Genomic DNA, 23,417 nt, shown 5'->3' with positions numbered 1-23,417 from the left:
GGACGGGGCTAACCAATGAGCGTTGCAAGGTGAGATTTGAAAGTGAGCCGAGGCGGGCGGTGCTGCGGTGCTTGAGGTGATCGGTGCGGTGGGGCTGGCACAGGTATGGCGGGGTTCGGGGGGAAGCGGGGACGGGCTCAGTAGCGGGCTCCGGGCGGAGGTTCTCGGCCTGGCAGCGGTGCCTGTTCTCTGAGCTGGCCCGAAAACGTGGCGAGGCGGTGGCGGGGAAGGGGCAGAGGGGCCAAACCTGTGGCGGCCCTTGAGAGCCGCGGTGGGGAGCAGGGGACGGGAAGATGGCGTTCAGTTCATCGTGACCCCCGGGGCCCCTGCTCGAAACCGTTGTGTCCAGGCCTCATTCAGTCCTAAGCTTGCCGGGTTCCCGCTTTAAAAATAGTGATGTTTGCGGTTCTTGCTCTACTTTGTCGGTATTCGGCCTGAAAATGGTAACTGGGTACCTAAAAGTTTTTTCTATCTGTATTACTCCTTTGGTTCTTGTGGTGTTACTGGTCAAAAGTGATTCTTTTCCCTTAGTGTTCTTTTATAAAAATCTATCCTATAAACTTTAATTTTGGTAGTATATGCTAGCCAGTCCCAAGTCTTTCGTGTAAGCCCTTTGTTCCTTTCCTGCTACTAGCCTTTACTTGAATCTATGCCAATTTAAATTCTTCTAGACTCCCGTTTGGGCAAAGTTCTGCTCAGAAACCATAATCTGGAAAAAAATGGAGGCAAGTATTTTTGTCCTAAAGAGGTGTTTAGGACATTGAGCACGCCATACATTTTTAATGATCCCAGAGAGATCATAGGTAATCTCTTGCATTGCTTTTGCTGGCCTGGGATGTGAATTGGTAATACCTTTGTGGGAAGCTCTCTCTGTATCTCTGCTTATGTTATATTTGCCTTCATCAAGTTTCAGATGAATTCTGCAATTACTTACTGAAACGTAGATCACTTGCTCTTGAGGCTTATTCATGGGAGGAGGCCTTAAGTGGACTTACACTGCAGTAACTAGGAAAATACTGTTCAAAGTAGAACGTAGAGCATAAAAATCCTTTAAATGTGTTAAATATTTATCAGTGTTTAAGGCAAATGCAGGTTTCTGTAACCTTGCCTGACAGATAACAATGTACAGTCTGTGGATAGAGAGTGTTACCTTCCATTAAGGCACTGAATTAAAAATTGCTTATGTACTCTGAAAGGACTGTGGCTGTACTTAAAGGGCATGTTAAAGGAGTCCCAGGGAATTTGTCCTGCAAGTCTACAGAGGATGAGTGTAGGGACTTGATGCTAGCTGCTGCTTTTAGAAATTATTTTTACCCACTGGATTCAAAACGTCTGCTCCTTCTAGGAGGTAGATAGTAGGGATATATTACTACTGTTTTCTTCACGTTTTTCCATAACACTCTGGGAATTGCCAACAATATCAATCCAAAGATGATTATTGGAGATGCTTGTGAACTAACCTTCCGTAATCATTTACATGTAAAGTAAGGTAAATATGACCTATGAACTACAGTAGAGTTAGTCTGATCATTTGCAGTCATGTTTAACTGGTATCTTTAATCGATTTCTGAAAGTTGGAATGTAAGATGCAGGATGAAATGTAAGATATTCATAAATCAGGTGGCACTGATGTGCACCAGCTCTTCCAGCATTATGTTGAAGAGATCTGGTCTCTGATTTGATTGCTTTAAGCTGAGTTTTGCTTTTTATTCCCATTTGCTCGTTTACATTTCCATTGACCATTTTGCTCTCCTGCAGCACCGAATGTATTGGAAAAAAAGAAGCGAAATATACCCATTTAGATTTCTGACTCGTACGTTATCTCCAGTATCTATTCCGAGCACTTCCAGACGGTTGTGCAGGTACTGTTGGTGCTATGCAAGTCACTCACTACGTGAATACTGCCATAAAGTGGGGCACGAGGAGCTGCTGCTGCCAGCAATGGTGGTATCTGAACAGACTTTGTCTGTATTCCTTCTGAAGATAGTTCCGGTTCTCTCCTTGCTTGCCTTTTCCATAAGTATATACAGTTTAAAAGTACATTATTTATTTCTGTACTCTTTCTGTTTATTTTGGTACTCTTCTGACATTTGGGTTTTTCAGTTAGGCTGCTGGTGGTGTTTTTGGCTTGAGATACTGGTAGGAAATGGAGGAGTGGGGGAATTGACTTTAAGAAATCCTGTACGCTCGTAGTTAAGGCTGATCTTTTCAGTCTAGTTCACTGATGATTCCTTTAGCTTGATCAAAGCTTGCTATCTGGAAATTAAGGACCTCAGTAAATGACCAATTTACTGGTAAATGAATAACTATTGGCTATTTAGTTTAGTTCTATAACCCTCCCTACTGTAGAGCTGTTTTCTGTAAGTAATGGAAGATGAGATTTCTAAAAGACCCCGGCTGAGATGGCAGATGGAGTAAGACTCATTGCAAGAACTGGTCCTGACCTGTCTCCAAGAAGACAGAATAAAAAAGCCTCGATAAGACAGGCTTCAGCGGGATGCAGGGAATGGAGCTTTTTACAGCACGTACAGACGTTTGCATCATTTCTTCCTCAGGTTAAAATAGTAGGGAGAAATCCTGCTTGAAATAAATGCTATTGTATTGCAGTTGCATCCTGGAAACTCGGTTGGGAAATGGTGCCAAGTACTCTGATGCACAACAAAAAATGCCTTGCCATCAGATAGGGTATAATCTAAATGCTCAGTGGCAACGTTGCTTCCAAGTATTGTCCTACAACCTTGTCATTTACTTGCTCGTCTCCTTAACGTGAAAAACATCTGTGTTGAAAACAGACCAGCAGGACAATCCCTGGCAGTGACACAGAGTTCCCGACTAATTCTGTGTCAGAGTTGTTGATTGCTTAACAAACAAACTAGTGAATGCATAAAATAAAGAGAAATAATGAAGAGTCATTACTGAAATTGTCATTTGTGTTTTCTCTGGTGCACCTGCAGAAACGAAGAACCTAGGGCTTTCTTTGTTTGTAACATGTAAATTAATGAAAAGGGAAAACAAAACATGACAACTTTTTTCCTAACCATGATTTTTTTTGTCTAGGGTCATCAAGATGGCTGCTACCTCCCAGTTTGCCAGCCGATACAAAAGGGATTTGAGTACAGAAACCCTTAGAACAAAAGTTGCTCGGAGAAAATCAATGCTTCAAAAGGAGAACAGGCACAAGTTGTTTGAAAAGGGCAGACAGTTTGGATTGGCAGATGTCAATGTTCAGCTCTCAAAAGAGAAGGGAATTTCCCAACTGAATGAGACAAGCGAAATGTGCTCTCAAGAGAACAACAGTGTAAAACAGAGTAAGTAAAGACTTGTTATAAAGCTTTTTTAAAATTGTCTTTAAGTAGATTTAGTAACATTATCACAGGAACCTAATTGTGGTCAACTTAATTTGAAGAAAAGGTTTAAGATTTAAAAAACAATGACTACTAGTTCTTCTGATGGTTAAGAAAATAAAATCTTAGTACAGTTTTATCCTCCTCACTGCTCCAGTGGTATGACTGAGGCTTGGCTCTGATTTGTCTGCAGCAGCTAAAGGAAGAATGCATTTTGCTATTAATATTCAATGGGAAGTCTCTTAATGATTGCTTTGTCGTTCAAAAAGTGAAAAACCCTGATCTAAAATCGTGTCTAACATATAACTGGTGTCTGTCATGCGCTTAAAGTATGCCTAGAAATGGGCAATTGTGTATTATAATTGTATATATAATATAATTATAAATGGGTAAATGTGTGGTATAATTTTATTTTTAAAATTGCTAGTTTTTGATGACTTACCTTTCCTCCCAGTAAATAGGGCCTGCATATATACTGAATTCTGCTTCCCTTGCTCTCTTGGATTCTTATGGCCTAGGAAATTGAGTTAATCTTTAAAAATGTTAACAGATTTCTTTTGAAATATTTTCACCTTTAGTATTTTGATAGCAGAAGATTATAGGAGGAGGGAGTGCAATCCCTATGTAATCGTGTCAAATATGAAATTTAAGAAATTTATATCTTGATTATCTTCAGTAAATTTTAACTTTGGATACTAATTTTTCAGATGGACTCGTAATTCCAGTTTGTCATAATCTTAAGATTTTATTGTTTCATATAACTCGTGCCTCATTTTTTCTCAGCATGAGGCAGACTTGATATCTAAAGGTGACCTAAGCTTCAGCTTTCAATGACATTGCAAGTGTTTGAATAGAAAAACTGATACCAATAAACTAAATAAGTAGTTAAAGCATTATCTTTAATATTAGTAACCTTGCCAGGAACAGCCTGTACATGGTGAAATGGATGTGAATTTACAGTATCCCTCAGGTGCAGATTTGGGGAGGTGTATTTGCAAGTTGAAATTTGCTATTGAATACTATTCTAGTGGGAAGGGTTCAAACAATTACGAGAATTTAAGCTTTTAGCAAGCTAATAGATCACATATATTTGCATCATAAGGCTTTAATTGAAACTTGCAGGCACAGATTCCAGTCTTCTGATCTTTGACTTAGTATATTCCTCTTCTATCTCAGAAAAGTTTTTTGAAATTCTGTGACTTGCTTATTGTTGGCTGAAAAATATCTTCAGGATTTTATAACGTGTCTGTTTTCCATCTTTGCCTCAGAACAATCTACAAATGCAGCCACCAAGAGAATTAATGAACGCAAGGAGATGCTCCAGCGCTATAAAGAAGAAAAGGAACTTCGAAAACTGAGAGAGCAAAGAGAGAAAGCAAAAAAGGGTGTGTTTAAAGTTGGGCTATATAGACCAACTGCGCCTGGATTTCTTTCACTTGTACCTGAAGATCCAGTGATAGTGAAGCCAAGAGAGAAGGTAATAAGAATAATATGAAGTATCTAAATGAAGTATATCTAGTATACTATATTAATTTTCTATTTGTATACTAAATTATGTGTATGTTATGCCAAAGAAACAGTTTATTTTGTAAATACTTTACAATAAGGAACAATAAGGGAGTAACTTGGCTTATTTTTTAAAACAAAGCTGGAAATAGTACTATTGATATGTTGATTTTTGTATTTATGACTCTGGTCTCAGTTCAAAAACTGGAATGATTCATGCACAAATGAAACAGCTAAGTTATTTTAGAACTGGTAACTTGTTCCTATTTAGTCAAAACTTTGAAAGTTTTTCAGATTACACACTTGACCCATTTTGCACAAGCGTGTTGCTTTTCACACTTAGGCTTCTAGCTCACTCTAACAGTGATGGGGGGCAGGGGGAAGATGTTATGTTAACTCTTGTTTCCTTGGGAATGTTTCCAGGCAGCTCCTGCTTTCTCCGGGAGGATTACTCGATCAAAAGCCAAGAACCAAGAAGAAAAAACCATGATACCAACTGCATCTAAGCACTCTATGGTTTGGTTTTTTAATGTGAACCTCAATGAGTAAATTTAGAGAGAAGGATGCAATTATCCTTCAGACCATAACTCAGAATTGTATGCTTACATGTTGAGTGCTGTCTCTAAGGAGATTTTCCTGGTGAGAAAGACAAATTAGATCAGCAAGGTGATAGACCTTATTGTGCTCAACCAAACTACGGGAGAGTTTGAGTAGGTCAGTAGAGAGAAAAGTGCACTGATCCTCCAGATCCCTTTTTCAGTACAAACTATTGTAGTCAGCAGGGACTGCAAGTAAGAGTAGAGGTAGTAGTGAGACTGAAGTTACACTCTGGTTTTGGCTTGGAGATCTCTCTGGAATGCTGAAAGTCCGTCATGAATGCAGATTATAAAACATCGGTTCATTCTTCTCTTAGATCACATTCTAGCATCAAAAAGTTGCAGGCAACCCAGCAAACTGACTGATTCTTAAAAACTTATTACAGTAGGAACAAACACTTGTTTTTAAAGTTGAACTTAAAAATATTATTGCATATTAAATTGCATGCCACGTTCTTTATCCACCTGTTTAGAGAGAAGGGATTGAGTTAGCCCGACTGTGGTACTAGTTTGACTTCTTGGAGTCTATACAGTGACAGATCTGGTGCACATAACTGTTGAAATACATTATTTTGCTAATTTGGCATCTTAATGTCATAAAGTTGAAATTATATTTATGTTTTTAAAAAATGTAGAATGTTTCATCTCACCTTAATATACTATACATAAGACCACCATTGCCAAAGTTACTATTTTCAATATGCCGGACATGGAACTGTCTGCTTTGTTTTGTTGGGGAATTTTATCAGCAAGAGGTTTTTTTGCCTTGTGTTTCCCGTACTGTCCTCTGTATTATAAAAGGGTAAATCCTCTGAGCAAAAGTCAGAATTGGTATATAGCATTTGTACAAATTTCTATCTAGTCTTTCCTTAAAGCCTTATAAGTGGAGATGTATTTTGTTGAGGTGCAATTACTGTAGGTATCACCCATGATTAATCTTTACTGCTTAGAAGAGCATTCAAAGTCAAAATCACTTCAATGTTAGCATATTTTTTACTGTGAATCTTGGCAGTCCCTTCTGCTATTACTTGTATAAAAAAGTAGGGGGGGTTTGAGGAATTTCACCAGCAGTAATCTGTAAAAGAAGCTATAATTTCAATCTGTCGATCTTGCCTCACAAAACTTTAATGCATTTGAAGGATTTCCAGCCATAACTTTATGAAGGGATGCCTGAGTTAATATTGATTTTTTTTTTCTGAAAACTGTTTTTTAAAACACCTAATGCTTACAAAGATGCAGTAGTAATTGGCACCTAGTTTCATAGTAAAGCTGAAACTGTTTCTTAAATATTTTTCTTCATTCTTTTTCTGACAAGTTCTTAATTTTGGATAATGAATGTCAATGCATGTCTAAAATGAGCTGGTTTAGTTATCCTTAATGTCTCTTTACTTTTTAAAGCCCTTTGTGACAAATTCTTTGACCATTTGTTTTACTGGAGCCTAGGACAGAAAGATGAGGAAAGAAATTAGGCTGCTTCATTTCCAGAAATCTGATACTTCACAAAAAATTATCTTCTCTTGTAGGTCTGTGCCAACGGGCATAGCATGCGCCCTACACAAGCAGGACGTAAACAGATGAGTACAGACAAAGCGGCTGAAAAAGATAAAGGTATGAAAGTAGTATGATACTTACCTCTGAATCTGAAAGGACGCTGCTAGTTTGTTTGTTTTCTGAGTCGGTAGTTGTGATATTGTGGGAGGGAAGCGAAGAACATCTTTGGGAGAGATCCACAATATGTTTTTGGGTGTAGGAAACATGGAGGAGTTTTTAGGACAACCATTCTTACCGACCAGGACAAGGGCAGCAGCTGGAAGATCATCAAGCGTGTGGCTCTAGGTATCACGTGTACTTGTTGCCTCTATAGGCTGGGGGAAGTGGAATGCAGCATAAAAGCTGTCCTGGTTACTGATTATTCACCCTACAAGAGGGAAAAGAAAAAGATCGGTAGGCAGAATTGCATGACTGCTGGCTGCCTTAGCATCTGGAGCTGTGCAGAGCTTTCTGTCTTGAAGAAGAATATTGTACGTTGTAGCTGCTGCTGTTACAGAAGTGACTTCACCTGGAAAGATGAAGAATAGCTGATATAGATGACATAAAAATTTTCCTTGGTATTGCGGGTAGCCTGAAAAATAGCTGATTGTATGAGCTGTAAATACTTTCAGTGAAGTCTTTCTTGGGTGTGTACAGCAGATACGCTGTTGTCTGTGATCTCTAAATAAAACTGCTTGTGTAACTCAGCATTGGAAAAGGTTTGGAAGAGGATAGCCCACTGGTAAAGCACCTCAGCGTATAATGTTGGAGACAGGAGCCCAAACTTCTGATGCACACTAGCGCAACTGAGTAAATGTTTGGTTGTCATCTTCAATAAATGACAAGTACAATCTTAACGTTTTCATGTTTTACAGTAGCCCCTTCTGTATCTGTCACTTTCTATGTGACAGTTACATACATTTCTTAAGAAGACAATGACAAAAAAACCCAACAAACCCATGCCACCTTTCAGGGAGTAGAATACTTTTGATTAGAAATTCTTTCTGATAGCACAGTGATGCCCATGCCTCAAGTAGATAAGGCCAAGTCATGTGGAATATTGATGTTAATGCAAGCTATTCAGTAATTCAGAGTGAAATGACTTTTGCATTGCTAATTTAATTAGCAAGCAGCAGACCTCTATTTAAATAAATTTCAGTAGTATCTTCAGTGAATACTGAAAAGGTCTATTATCAGTGGTTGATATAACAATTAACACATTTAATTTTTGAAAAATTGTCATCCACTCAACTTCATTATTCCTTTTTTGCTGAATCAAGAATATGCATTATATGTATTTAAACACTAGTAAAAATGTTAGGGAAGTGAATGTTTGCATAAATCAAATGTTAGTTATTTATCTAGTAATTTTTTCCCAACTTGTCACTCTAGCTTCCACAGAATTGCAGTTGACATTAAAAACATGAATAACATTAACAGTAACCAAGTGGGGCTACTAGATTTCAGGCAGATGTAGAAAGGGAAGATATGAAAAAAAGAGCTCGTTAATTTTTTCTGTGCAGGAGAATGCTATTATTTTCAAAGGATATTAGAAACAGTACTAAAATACAAAGCTGAAAATTATTTAAGATGGGTAATACAGTGCATGACCTTGTCATATTTTATAAAATCTTTTGGGGGCAATTCATCTTAAGAATACTTTGTCAGATTACATGAAATTCAGACCTTAGAATGCTTTCATATAATGACGAGGGCATCACTGTTACACAGAGACGGTTTGCTTAAGCTTCCAGCTGTGCAAATAACCATGGCAAGTTATTACTCTAGAAATCTTCATCTGTAAAATGAGGATGATGTTGACTCTGATTGCAGGGAACATTGCAAAAGGTTCCTTAAGCTTTGTATATGGCACCTAGCACGCTGGTACCTTGATGTTCCTGGAGGTACTACTGTCCAACAAAAACATCTTCAATCAAGATCCTCCAGAGCATTGCCCTGATGCCGAGGCTGAGCTATGCTGTCCGTGTTTAGCACTGCTTGCACTGAACTGACAAAAAAAAAAAAAACCCAAACCTGTTGATTCGGGCAAACTAATGCAACTGATAATTGCTAGTGCACTTTTGATTTCTACAAAATGTAAAATTTCAGTTATATTACTTGAGTGCAGTTCCTTATTAAGCTTTGAATACTCTGGAATTAATATTTCTTACAGTGTTGCAGACTGCAGTCCAGACAACCTCAAATGTAAGAATCACCAGAGCAGCCTCTGCTGCAGCGAGGCAGACAGGGAAAACAATGTTGGCTGCTGCTGCTCCTGGTAAGTGAGGCAGTAAGTATGGTCCTGCTTGTGTAGCTCAAGCCTGATATGTAAGTATTTGGAATAGTGTGCTGTAAAGAGATACCATCTAGTGCTGGATAAGTGAGCACTGGAAACAACATATGTACATTTATATGCTGCTGTTGGACTCATTGTTAAATGATATACTAAGCTCTGTTGTCTTTAGGATCTTGCTTGTACCTTGGGCACTCTGTTGTGCTGTAGAAACACATAGCAGCTTGTTCTGAACTCTTCTAGCACGCTGCATTCTGCTGTGTAACTACCTTCTTTGATTAGGTGCCAAGTTGTCACGTAAGAAAAGGACTAAATATTTTATCACTTAGACTCTCATCTAGAACTCTGTAGCAATATTTAAATCAAGATGTTGAAACCAACATTGGACAGTTTCCCATAAAATCCATCAGTGTGGAGCATCAATATCCATATGGTAATTATAAACTGAAAGAACAAAACCAGAATTGATAAAGATTTGCCAGTTTGGTGTATCACTGTTTAAGGACACATGATTATTAAGTATGTGATCAGGAACAGATATCTCTGGAAGAGATGAGAGCCTATGTTCTTCAGGTCCGGAATTTCTCTTTGTTCATGTTTGTCTGTTTACTAGAATAAGGGAGCTTAATGGTTACTGAAGGCAAAATTTTAAGTATATATTCTGATTCTCAGGAAATCGTCCAGAATGTTTTGCAGAGTCCCTTGTACTACATAGGACAGAAGTTAACCCCTGGGCTGAAAGCACAGCTTTAAAAGTATCAGTTTCAATTCACCAAGAGAAATCCAGTGCCACGTGGAAATTAAAAATGTGAACTCAAATTGACTTGAGGCTATCTCTTCAGCCTTTAAGGAAATAAAGTGACTTTTATTTTTAGTACATGACAACATCTAAAGACTAATGACTTAATGAATCTGTTTTCCTTTTTTGCTGATAGATCTCTTAATAGGCTGTTAAATCCTAGGCCAGGTTTTCTTTTGAATGAAATTAGGTATCTGCCCTCTAGCCACCTCCCACTCAAGAAAAAAAATAGTCTCTCCCTGTCTCTAACCACTGGACTTTTTATGGCAGTCTTTTGGTGAAAGATTGCCTTAATCACAGCATTGTTGACCTTTGGGAGTTTCTCTCATTCTAGGTAACCAGTCACAAAGAAAGATGGCAAATGTCGGAAAGCAGAAGAAAGCAGTCAAACCTGATGTCATGGAGGTAGGTCATTTAATATTTGAAGTGGAAAAGCAGTAAAACTGATTTAAGAGCCAATAACAGTGTAATTGTAGCTCAAATATTACTTCTGTGCCTGAACACAAGTATAAGTTCATTAATAAGCTAGATTTTGGGAAGAAGCTGTATGTATTTATATTGCCGTATTTTTTAAATTATGATCAAATGTAGTTTGCTTATGTGGATGACTTGATTGCTAATCAAGATCTGGATAATGATTTAAATTAGACAAAAAGTTCTTACATGACATATCTCATGTCTGTGGTTTTAACTGGTTAAAAAAAAGGCCTGCTTTGCTGGTTTTATCTAGCATTTGTAAATTTTATGTGGTTCACTCCTTTTTGAAACATTCTCTGAATGTTTCCTGTTCGTGCTAAGGTAACAATAAGAGACTAGAAGCTGAGAAATAAATGCATTTTTCAGTTGTGAACCACAAAGAAATAAAGCTGGAAATGTTATTCTCTGCAAGGTAGACATAACATAATTAAAGGCAGTCATGGTGGTTCTCAGTGTCACTGCTGTAACAAAACTTTTCTACCTCTACATAGAGACAGCAGTATGCAAATTCATTGTAGCCCTCCAACCCAGGCTCCCAAACAATTTGGGTATGCATTCATGTGCTGACAGTGCAAGAATCATCATTTATTTTTCTCCTCCTTTGCACTCCACCATTGCCTCTCAACCTGGTGTCTCCCCCACGCCTCCCATCTCCACCCTCGTTTCCATAACTGCAGCTGTGCTCTAGTATTCTCTTAAAACTTATGCAATCATGCACAAATGTTGACAAGAGGTTAAGAGGCACTTATATCTTCGCTGGGTAAGTACCTCTTCACAGGCAGGAGTTGCTTTATGCTGCCAGTCGGTAAGCTCTTGCTGTAAACTCAGTCATCTCATTACCAGAAGTGCGTTAAAAGTTGAATTCAAGGCTTACATTCCAAGCAGGGATATCTAAGGTCTAACAAGACTTTCAGTGGATTGAAGATGCATATTTTCTGGAAAAACATTCTAAGCTCTTTTGTCTGGTTTCAGCTAACAATATCTCAATACAGGTATCTTAGAAATGTGTTCTGTATGACTATCTGGTCACTCATCTCATAGGAATGTGGATTCAACGTATTGATTAACGTTTTCTCCTCTTTTAATGACATTCTGTGGTCCTACCTGCACTTGTCTTTGACTGCATTCCTCAGCTATCATCTTATTTTAGTTTTTTCTTCAGTCTTTGGATTAGAGTATGTGTATAAACTGTGATTAATTCAACAGGCGTAATTGAATTTGGAGCCAGTAATTCTGCTCTTGAGCAGCTTATCACCTTAAAGCATTTTTTTCTAGCAATGGGAGCAAGTGTTTGCTAATTTTAATTACTGTTTTGGTAGGTGAAGTGTTCTGCTACTTTGGCCCCTTCAGTGGATTGTTGCATTCCTCATAGTGAAGTGCTGCCCCTGTTGCTGGAATGATTTGCAGGTGTCAAAACCAGTTGGGCCTATTGGTAAATCCTCACATCTGTACACATATGCTATTGCAGAAAGCAACTTACCTGAAACTGTTCCCTTCCTGATGGCTTTCAGACAGTCACGTTATACCTCAGCCCGTGCCTATAGTAAACACTTTTATTGATCGAATAATGTAGTCTTCGCTTTGTCGATTTGTGCTGTTATAGGTAATTCCTTCAAAACATGAAATGGATAAAAATGCTCAACTGGACCCAGTGACGAAAGGTTCTGCAGCTGATTCTAAACATCCTGTGTTAGCAGAACTTCAACAGGAACAGAGCTCAGCAGAAAGCACAAACAATTTTGCACCGGGCAGACCCACAACGCGCTCTTTTGCACCTCAAAACTTTGTGTTTCAGCCACTGAACGGATTAGCAACCTACAAAGTTACACCCATGACTCCTTCTAGGGCAAATGCATTTTTGTCGCCTGATGCCTTCTGGGATTTTTCAAAACCTCCAGTGTAAGATTCTTTCTTCTAATGGCCTCAAATGTAAATAAACTTCTCTGTGATGCTTTGTGCAGAAAACATCAGCCTTCTATAGAGACATTCCCTGTGTAAAAAAACTGTTGTGTTGTTGAAATATCTGATCATCATGGTTGTTGTTGCTTAATCAAATGTGGACTTAATACAACAGCAAAGCAAGCTATATAATCTATAATCCTGTGTATGCTTTAAAGCAGCTCCATATATCAGGGACTTGTGCCATATATATCTGTACACAGATTTATTAATTTTAATGGGAATTGCTTGTGTTCTGTAGTGTTGAATGTCAGAGAGCTTACCAAATGGGGCATTTTTGTGTATCTGGCAATATTTGATGTCAATTTCTCAATGTGTCTTAACTCTAAATGTACTTTTTTGTTGTTGTTTCCAGTACTATAGTTGAAAAATCCAGTGAAACTAAGGCACAAGAGCCTAATTTAAAAAGTCAAAATTCACCTGTTGGTAAAGGCATTCAAGAACAGCACATCACTACAAGTTTGAAAGGAGAAAAAGGTATGAAGTTTGCATTTAGTTTATTGTTCTAATGTTTTTATTTTTCATCAGATTCTGAACAAATGTCTTTCATATTTTTCAGCAAGTCAATCAGATGAGAAAACTTCCATTCAGGGATCAAATGAAACAACGCCTGTCTCTACAGATATAACAGCACTTGAAACAAAGTCAGATGATAGAAGAGAGCAAGAGCATGATGTGCCTTATTTCAGGTTTGTCTTCATTCGTTTCACTTCCCTGTTGTCTGTTCTAAGGTTCTTAAGATGAGTAATGAGACAAGATTAGCTTATGGTGGTTGGTACCTGAGTTCCTACACGTTCCAATCTCCCTTTTTCTATTGGTAGTGCAAGTAAAGAATATAAAATTCTGGAGACTAACACTTTGTCCTAAGGAACACAAGCTTGAAAGCAATAGAAAAGAAATTGTATCTCAGCCAGTCAGCAGACTAAAACAGTCTAATGGCTTCTGCTCAAAGACAGTGTAGCTTTGCTGAAAGCTAAAGGGTAGTAACCATTCAGTCACCAGTAGTGACAACAGTTGGAGAATTCTCCAAAACCTGATTTTTTTCAATATCTCTTTATTTTTAGAAACATTCTTCGGTCTGAGACAGAGAGGCTGATGTCTCAGTGCCTCCAGTGGGATGGAAAATTTGAGCTGGACATTCCAGAGGATGGTAAGACTAAACTGTAATAGGCATTAGAAGGGGTAACTGCAGTGAACAGAGGGAAGTATGTGTATCTGAACATATTTGTGAAAAAGCGCTGTCTACACCACTTAATAAAAGTTGTATTAGATAAAGTTGAGAGTTGTATCTGCCTCAGGACAAAGGGGGATGCTTTGTCTCCTAATACTAAAACTTGTGAGTAGTACTTGATATGATAGTGGTTGACACAGTGCATATTGAAATAGTTTTTCTGTTGTCAGTTTTAAGTATATTTAAATGTATGAACTTTAACCAAGCTGATTTTTTAAAATAAAATTAGGTTTTAACATAGAAAAAGTGTCCTTATTTGGGAAAATGAAGATGACTTGTCAATGCTTATCTTAAAGACTTACAGACACAGTAACAATTTTTGAAAGAGGCAAGATGAGAGCAGTTCAATAGATAGGTGTGCTCCAGCTGAATTGTATTGCAGCTCTGCATTAGATGAACATAGTTCAAACAAGAAACAAAGTCCAGACTCTTCAAATACTTAAATCAATTGTGAAATGATGGATTATTCTAAGATGTACTTTCTTTATTGTTTTCTTGTTGCTATCAGCTAAAGATCTTATTCGCATGACACTTGGTCAGACAAGACTGCTCATAGCAGAAAGGTTTAAACAGTTTGAAGGACTGGTGGATAATTGTGAATTTAAACGGGGTGAAAAAGAAACAATGTGTACAGACTTAGATGGATTTTGGGACATGGTTAATTTTCAGGTATGTACTTGCATGTTAACCTGCTAGAATAAAGTTGATGGGGTTATTTACAAGCAATTGATTGACACTATTCTTTTGTTTTTTGAATATTCAGGTTCTGATTTTTTTTAAATGTAAAAATGCAGGTCCCTGTTTAATACTTTCCAATGGTCAATAGTGTCCACTGATATACTATGATTTATAATTTGTGGACCTGTTCATCTGTCGCGTCTTCTTGTGGCCTGTCTTGTTTTTCTCTGGAATGAAGGCGTGTAGCCAAGTCTTGTTGTGGTTTGGAGTGAGGATACAGTCACAACATCTACCTGGACCAAAAGCTAAGAGCTTTTGGAAAATTCTGCGAGTTCATAAAATGTAGGGGTTCCATGCTTCAGTCTGAGAATAATGCAGAAACTACAATACCCTTATTTAGGGGTGAGCTTAGGTGGCAGAAAACTTTCAGCTCTGTTTCTCTTTTGATACTGCCATTGGTTTCAGAATGAAATATAATATTCTAAAAGATCAAAATAGCTCTTGACAGTATTTGTAAATCGGCATTTGACAAAGGAACTTGTAACTAGTTAAATCAAATGCAAAGATGGATTTATTGTTAAGGTCCTAGTTGTAGGTTTTGAATTCCCTCCAGAAAGTGTAAGGGTTTGACCTGCTTATACATCAGAGATATCTGAGGGGAACTTTGCTAGAACCTGTACCTAGAATCACAGGGTTACCTGTGCTTACTATGTATCTGGGAGCAGCTCAAGTATCTCCTGAGCATCCCCACCTTTTCCCTTAGATAAACGTGGAGTGACAGAATTGCTAACTCTGCCCCTTTTTGCATGTGTTTTTTTGTTTGTGTCCTCTGAGTTTCAGGGAAGATGTAAAGGACTTGTCACTTCAGTGACAGCTCTGCTCTACATGAGCCTTGTATGGCCTTGCTAGCAAATGAGGCAAGTGTCTCATTTACGAAGCCTAAGGAGAACAAGGCTGTTGCGCTGAGTGCCGGTCAGGGAGGAGGTATTGCTGCAGAGCTAGTTTGTCATGAACAAGCTCAGACTGCATCATGAAGCTGCTCAGGCCAGCAGTTTAAAAGAGCAAACAAGCTTGCATGGCATGTTTCCTGCATAATGGAAGACTCGTGCTTGTTTGGATAAAGACTTATGCAATGTGTCCTTTTGCATTCCTTACATGCAACCATTGTCAAAGTGCTCAAGTTCAGTAGGAGAACAGGTTGTAAACCAGCTCCTTCATTGTAGATGTTAGATCTTACTGAATGATTCTATACTTCCCCTACTAACCTTTAAACTACAGAAATTATACCAGTCTTGTCATCTAATCTAAAGCTTGTGAATGTTAGCGTAACCTTTGTGTCAACTGTATGAGAGCATTTAATGCTTAACATCAGTTGAAGTACCTAGATGCATGACTATGCTTAAATTTCTTACCTGATTTTATGAAACACTGTTCTGTTTTGAATCTGAGAAGTCTTGCAAATTAAACCTGGACTTTTCTGGGATTTCCAATAGATAGAAGATGTGAATAAAAAATTTGATAATCTGAAGAAGCTTCAAGAAAATGACTGGCAACCACTTGATGTCCCAAGCAAAGCAATTGTCAAGGTATGAATAGCACTTAGAGCGTGTCTCCTAAGGCGTCAAGACGCAACAGTGTGTTGAGATATCTAAAATAACTAGTAAGCTGCTATTGCACTAATGAACGCCCTTCTTAAATGGAAGTTCCTTCTAAAGCCCTACTCATCTGGCTTCTTTAGGTATTAATGTTTAAAAATTCAGTGAAATTCCTCTCAAGATGCGCCCTTCTCCCTTGCATCTCCCAAGTGCACTTGTATTAGTTGGTGTTTATAATGATAGTTGCCTCTTTTGGAGTCATTAGACTCTTTGCTGGTAAGGCAAGTCTGTTATTTACCCTTCAGACGTAGAATGCTTTCTCTGGACCCACTGGTATTGGCGCTGACTTAACTGAAGAGGAAACCACACAGGAATTTGGCAGTGACTGCCAGTTTTGAGCCGTGAGTGCTAAATTATAATGGTGTCCCATTAATACAGTACCACGGGTAGCACTATATTACTAATTCTCTAAGCACAAATGGTTCTGACACTGTCCAAAATAAGTTATTGCTTATTACAAAATAAGCTTTAATGTAAGCTGTTTCATCTGCTCTTCGATTTGGAATATATAATTGCTTCTAATGACTGAATACCAAGTCACATTCACATTGCCTAAACTCCATTTAGTTCCTTGAGACTGCTCAACTAATCATAAAAACGATCTGAAGGTCGGTAGGAAACTCCAGGCACACAAAACTGGAGGGAATGTTGTCTATGTGAGCCGCCCATAAATGTCAGAGCCCTACAGATGGTACAAGACACAAAACTTCCTTTGAAACTTTGAATGCTGGGAGAGATTCTACTGGCTGACTGGTGTCTGTCCTGTGGTTACTTTGTCTCCCTGCCACTAGGAGTCCCTGTATTCCACTATTTTAAAAAATGTTAACTGGATTTGTTAGGGAAAAAAAAGGTGTACTGAATATTTCCGAGCTGCAGGCTGTATATGAAAAATCCTTAATATTGTCATCACATCATTGTAGATGTCCTGTGCAATTGCTTCTGTCCAAACTTTCCAGATGTGACCTAGACTTTCTTGCAATTTCAGAAAAAGGCTATTCCAAATGGAGTATCTAAACCAAATCTGGGAGCAGCTGGAAGAATTGCTGCCCGAAACCGGCTTGCTGCTATTAAAGCAGCTATGAGGGATAAAATGAAGAATGATGAAGCTCTTGATTGTACACAACAGGAGAAACTACCAGAAGTAGAAAAAGTGGTTTTTGAAGCGGGATTTTTCAGAATCGAAAGCCCTGTGAAAACCTTTCCAGGTGGGTGAAGCTTAATCATGAATTCTGTGACCTGAAAGCATCGAAGAGAGTTTAACCAATCTCACTGGGGAGAGGAATTATGCTGTTTATAATGGATACAACTCCAGTGCTGGACACAATTAATATTTAAACTAGTGGTTAATCACATCAGGGATCCAAAGTAAACTGTTCTACATGAATGTACTGATTTGAGTGATTATGGCAACAAGAAATCTCTGCTTTGAGAAGTAAAAGCGGCTGCTTCGTGTTTTTTCAGTATGTGTTTAACAATGAAGTTTTAATCTGTTCCCAGACTTAGCTGGCAAACTTTAAAGTCAATGCAGACTAATGTCCTCTACTTGTAAAACGGGAATTGGGATTTTTTTTTTTTTTTTAAACTAAATCTCTTGCAGTGCTGTCTTCAAAGCTGCAAATAAAGTATATCTGTAATCTGTATTCATGTTCAACAAATTTGTAACATAATTCCAGTCTGCTATACAAGCTGTTTAATAGGGGGTTTTGAGCAAGTGCGCAAAATACAACTTTATTTTCAGTATCTATCTTGTTGCAATCTATGTGAAGCCAATATTTTCAGTAATCCTTGATTCTTTGGGAGCCATTCTGCTTCTCTCCCATTTCTAGCATACAAATTGACTTTGAATTTCCCAGTTTATTTTTTCATGTAGATCTCTTTGGTCATCACAAGACGAGGAATTTGTTCGTGTGCCTCCTGTTAGTAGAGGAGACCTTCTGAAAAGCTTTGAGCAACACTGGGTTTAAGCAAGCTCTAGCAGAGAATCTGTTATAAGAATCAATTCCCAATCTGTGTCTTTTTAATTCTATTAAAGTTACCTAATGTGAAAGATGGAAATTAATGACAACTTTCACCAGATGGACTTTTTAATAAGAACAGCAAGTCTCATTATTTCAGGTTCTTTGTGAAGGGATAGTCATTACTAAATTGCTTAGCTGGAGTTAACATTGTAGCTTATTGACCTACTCTTGTCATCTTTTTTTCAATTTCTCCTTGCAGTGTATGTAAGATTGCAATATAATATTTGTATAAGACAATTCAGCAAGCAGAAAGCAATAATGTTCCTAGCTAGAATCCAAACAAACAGTTAATTTCATCTTCTGGAAACTGCTGTAGTAATGAAGTGTTAAATACCCTTTTTCAGGCTTGCTTTCAAACACGCCTCGCAAATCTTCCCAGCGGACATCTGAAAAACTGGCAACTCCAAGATCATCCAGTAGAGCTTTGCTTCAGAACATTCCTTCTGTTCTTCATAACCCGGAGGATACAACTGCAAACCAAATACCACCAATGCTCAAAGGCTTCCTCCCAGCACAAAATTTGAAAATGCACCAGTTTCCCACTGGGAACGAAACTTCCCCACTGGAAGAACTCCCTGGTGGTTTTCTTGATCAAAGGTAGACATGTTAAGGCAGCTTTTAGTTAACTTTGTACAAATAATTTTATAGTTTTAACTGGAAGAATTAATACCTATTAAATGTTACTTTTCAACTTGGCAGTGATAAAGGTTGCAAAGTCCTTGTGTTTTTTCCTTCCCTCAAGCAAATATTAAGAGCTTTGCCCAAATGTAATTTCACTGTTGGGGTAGAAGTTGGGGGTTTTTGCCCAGAGAATCTGATATAGCTGGCCAGTGCCAAACAAGCAAGCAAAATTGGAGAGCAAATTGTAAGATCAGTTGGGTAAGTCAAAAGGTGATTGAAGGTGATTAAGAAGAATTAAAACATTTTGGTTTCTCTTTCAGCATTTCTGTAGTTGCAGAACACTGTCCTGTTGCTGGCACAGCAGAGGGAACTAAGGTAAATTATGCATAGTTCATGTATGTGAATATTTTATTATTTAATATTTTATTATTTAAATATTTTATTATTATTAGCAGGAAAAAATTCTTTTTATTAGCCCCAGACACTTGGATTTCTGATCAAATCCTCATCAAGATATCTTCTGTGTTCCTCAGGCTGGTGCTTGTTCCTTCTCAGTATGGGCATAGATAGGGACTGGTGCAGTTTGGGGGCGGTCCTTGGCAGCTATTTTTCGTTGGCTGCTGTGATGACACTTGTCACTTGGGCAAGCAGTGCTTCTTTGAAGTCCACTACCTGTTTTCTGGTATGAATTTTTTAAAATGCTTTTGCATTTGGGGACCATGACTAAAGGCAACAGTAGTATTTAGCTCTCTGGGTCCTCATGCTGCCAGAGCAGTGCGTTGGGCTGTTACTTAAAAGTATAGCAAGAGCAGTGTTACTGGTACAAGTATCAAAATCCATGCCCTGAAATGCCCGAGGACTTGGTGACACGTTTATGTTTGAGTAGCCGTAAAAAACCAGGAATGCAGCCTCCATAGTTTAGATGATGCTGTGCTACTTGGTGAAAGCTTTTCAGTTAATCATCCTTTTAGTACCTTTCATTGGAAATGGAGTGTCTTAATTTTATTTGTTACTGCTTGGATCGGTGTATGATTACAGCAGTCATTTCCTCCCTTCACCTCCCCATATATAAAATTTGTATTAAAAAAAATAATCTTGGTTACTAATGTGTTCTTAAGCCTTTTACTTCCTCCTTTCCCTGTCAAATGAGAAATTGCTTATTGGTGGTGCTGCTCTCTGGGGAAAACTCTGGTAATCTTTAACTTTCGGTATTGCTGATAGGTTTTTCTTCAGGTAAAGTCTCATTAGAGAAGTCCTCAAAATGTTTTTGGCACTTTAAGTTCAAAATCTTCTTTCGTGAGGAAGAACTTCCTTTATACTCTCAAAGAGATTCTCAAGCTTTCAAGGACGTTTGGGAAATACTTCATGTGAAACGGAGCGCAGTGTTAAGCTGCATGCCTTGTCCTGCCTGTCCTTTGTACATTGTCTGGAGTTAAAACTCTGTCTCTCCTGAATTGTCTATAAAAACTGCAGATTAGATGTACGGACTGGGTTTGACAACAGGCGTGTGCTGGTTTCTGTAAACTCATATCTGTCAAATATCCTGGCTACCTTTTGACCTTTGTGCTTTCTGCATCAAAAGCTGACAAGCTTCCTTTTATTGCAGACGTAACAGCTTCCTTGTCATAGGGGCTGCCTTCATGTCCACTGATGCTTTCCTTTTGGCTCTCAGGGAAGCAAATGTAGCTACTGCAGACATCTTACCCTCTCAGAGGGCAAGGAACAGTTAAAATTCTTCTTTTTCAGGTGCTGGAAAATCCTAGCAGTGAATTCAAAGTAACAGATGGCATGGAAGAGATGGAACTATCTGCTGCAGAACAAGGACAAGATATCATCATGTGCAGTCCAGAAAAGGAGACCTGCTCAGACACTCATTTTGCTCAGTCTGGAGAACCACAAATACACCAAACAGGTGCATATCTTAAAGCTGCTTAGCACAGTTTGTGTGGTGCTGCTGGGGCCTTATGTTTATTCTGAAGTTTTGTGATAGTCTAAATATCACTCTTTGAAATCACTGTCATTGTGGCTTGGTTAATCTATGTATGCTGTTAGCAAAACCTCCTTTAGCTTGTATGACTTAAACATGCCTTGCACAAAAGCAAACACTGCCCCTCGGCTTTTCTGTGTAGTTTCCATGTGGTAATTGAAGGAGAAAGCTAATATAAAAGGCTTGAAGTAGAAGTAAACACAGGCAGTTTAGGTGTGTGGGTTTGGTTTTCCAGTAAATGCAGAAAACAATACTGCATTTTCCAGCTTTGGCAGCATCAGACTTCAAACTTTTTAACTTTATAAAGAAAATAAAATTAAATATTCTTATTTTTCAGATGTTTCATGTAGTGATTTAACATCCATTGGCAGAAATCCTTTTGATATGGTAAGTTGACTTTCAGGTTTATTTGACTAAGACAATATGCATGTTACAGTACTGTTAACCTTTCCTGCAGAATCAGTTACTGCACAAAGTAAATTAAATTCAAAGACGTTACCAAGCCAGTTCATATAACTTGCTGTAAATACAAGCCACGATTCCTGTCTCCCTGCTTAGGCTCACACTGTTATTTATTGCACATGATGATTGTAGGATGAATGGAGACATTTGTAGCAGAAGAATGTATAATTCTTGTCAGATTGATCCTTTAAATTGTATTTCTTGTGTGTTTCCTTGTAAATATTTACTAACATAGTGAACGGCCTGGCCTTTTTCCTCCACTTTCTTCTTGGAGTTTCTCAGGTTCTGTCTCACCCCTTTTTTTTACAGCTTTAACTTTTAGAGTATACTTCTAGTATACTTACATCTACTGAATTGCTGCAGGTTTCAGGTCTGCCTGACAGCCCTGTGCTTTGCTTATTCTAAAGCCGCGATGTGTCCGCAGAGCTGAGCGAGAGGCAAGAGAATTGCATGCTTCTCCTGTTCCCTCATCAAAAGTGTTTTCTGCTGGTTTTTGTCCTGTGATGGTTAAGTGGCCTCTGAAGTAGGCAGGCACCAAAACCTACATAAGTGGTTGCCTGGCAGTAATTACTGTTGACCTGGTGTTCATACAGATGTCGTTAGGAAAAGCAGAATTTGCTATTAGCTTATTTTGTGTGTCACTGCAGTGCTGTTTTGCAGATTGTTCCTCAAACACTTACTTCGCACTGTGTTTTCTCCCACAGCCAATGCTGGATGCTGAGCTTCCCTTCACTCCAGTCAAGAGCAAAGCCCAGAAGTTTGCAGCAGCTGAAGCATTCAGTGACCTTATTGTATTTTCTCCCCTTTCTCCCTCTGGGGAAAAAATGAATGAGTGACTTAACATTCAAAATGTGTAAATTATATTAACACACAAAAAAACCCCAAACCACAGAGTATATCTGGAATACAGTCTGCTACGCTTAAACTGTGTTCTGAGTGAATGAATGAATACCTGTGGTATTTTATAGTGGAACTTATGAAAATATTTTGTAAGGTTTTATGGTGCAGTCATTACGCACTGTAAGTTCCGCTGTATGTTAGTAGCGGGGTGTTCACTGGTTACACCTGCTGTATCCAACACTTGCATATTCTGACTACAACCTGAAATATTTTTATTTTTGTATAACTTCATGTATTTCCTGTCTACTTCAAGTTGTAAAACTATTCGCCTTTAACCTTTTCGGTCCTGACCACGCTTACCTTGTGAATTATAAGATGCCTGTCAGACTAGCTGTACCTGTGCCCTATTTCTGATGCAAGGGGTAAGACTTGGCCTGTCGCCTCCCCCAAAGTGCTGTTTCATACTCCCTCGCTGCGGTGAGGGTACAGCTGCACCCTTGGGCTCTGTGTTCCGTGCTCTGCCTGATCAGATGTGGCAGGCTTTGATGCACGTCATTCTTCCCTGTGGGAGTCTTCCTGGTATTAACAACCACTTGCTTTGTCGTAGTAGAAACTATCTCAGAACCAGGATTTCAAAGTCAGATAATATCTTTTCCTGGCAGTGTATTAAAATAGGCATTGATTAGGATTTCCTTTAAGGAGGACACAGTTATCTATCGAATATCTTAAATACCTTCAAGCCAAACTCTGTTCTCTGCTTTTTCATGTGAAAATCTCTTCACCTCTTTCTCTGAACACTTGACATGTCAACCTCAGCCTCTTCTCATATCTTAATCCTTACGCATTCTCATATCTGGACTGCAATATATTTCTGCATAAGGAGCATGCCAGTTATACTCTTTATCTGAGTTGTTATATTTTTAACAAATACCTGACTGGGCTGCTGCTTGTAATGGTGACCTTAGTGTAATACCCACATTCTTCCACTAGCCTTTGTTTTAAACCAAGCAAAGGTAATTCAAATCCCTCGGCAGAAAGCATTGCCCCTACAGCTGGGGGAGCGTGTCTGACTGAAGTTTTATCCTGGAAGCTGTGTACGGATTACACTGAAATAGAGGAAGCTAATGCGGCTTGGTGTTACTGTGCTGGTACTGACTTTCTTTGTTACTAAACTTCAGTTATATGGATAGTTTCAAACAAAAATAGCTCTTTAATGACTTGCCTGCTCTGTTCAGTCATCAGAATCATGGTTAATGAGGGATTTCTGACATCTGATGTGTACGCTTAGCAGTGTGCTGGTCTAGGCTGCTGCATCTGCTGGAAATTTCAACACTCTGCTGCTTTTAACTTGGCATCTCCAAGTATAAATGAAGCGACTGTTATAAAAGAGTATGAGACATGTCAAAGAGATCCTTGAAAAC

General features: G+C 38.5%; 1 protein-coding gene across 1 annotated transcript; it reads left to right on the top strand.

Annotated features, from left to right (window-relative positions):
* Positions 1-23,121, top strand: DLGAP5 (DLG associated protein 5). The gene is made up of 19 exons (XM_075753247.1): positions 1-29; positions 3,058-3,308; positions 4,613-4,821; positions 5,274-5,366; positions 6,970-7,054; positions 9,150-9,254; positions 10,403-10,473; positions 12,149-12,444; positions 12,860-12,981; positions 13,064-13,193; positions 13,569-13,654; positions 14,244-14,404; positions 15,907-15,999; positions 17,054-17,273; positions 18,431-18,683; positions 19,028-19,082; positions 20,454-20,619; positions 21,032-21,081; positions 21,861-23,121. The coding sequence occupies exons 1-19, from the start codon at positions 16-18 to the stop codon at positions 21,990-21,992; spliced, it is 2,592 nt and encodes an 863-aa protein (XP_075609362.1). The 5' UTR covers positions 1-15; the 3' UTR covers positions 21,993-23,121.
* The last annotated feature ends 296 nt before the right edge of the window (positions 23,122-23,417 follow it).

Source organism: Balearica regulorum, chromosome 5 (assembly GCF_011004875.1).
Source record: "Balearica regulorum gibbericeps isolate bBalReg1 chromosome 5, bBalReg1.pri, whole genome shotgun sequence".
Taxonomy (NCBI): domain Eukaryota; kingdom Metazoa; phylum Chordata; class Aves; order Gruiformes; family Gruidae; genus Balearica; species Balearica regulorum.
Note: the sequence above shows the minus strand (reverse complement) of the source record. Positions and strands in the feature narration are given on the sequence as shown.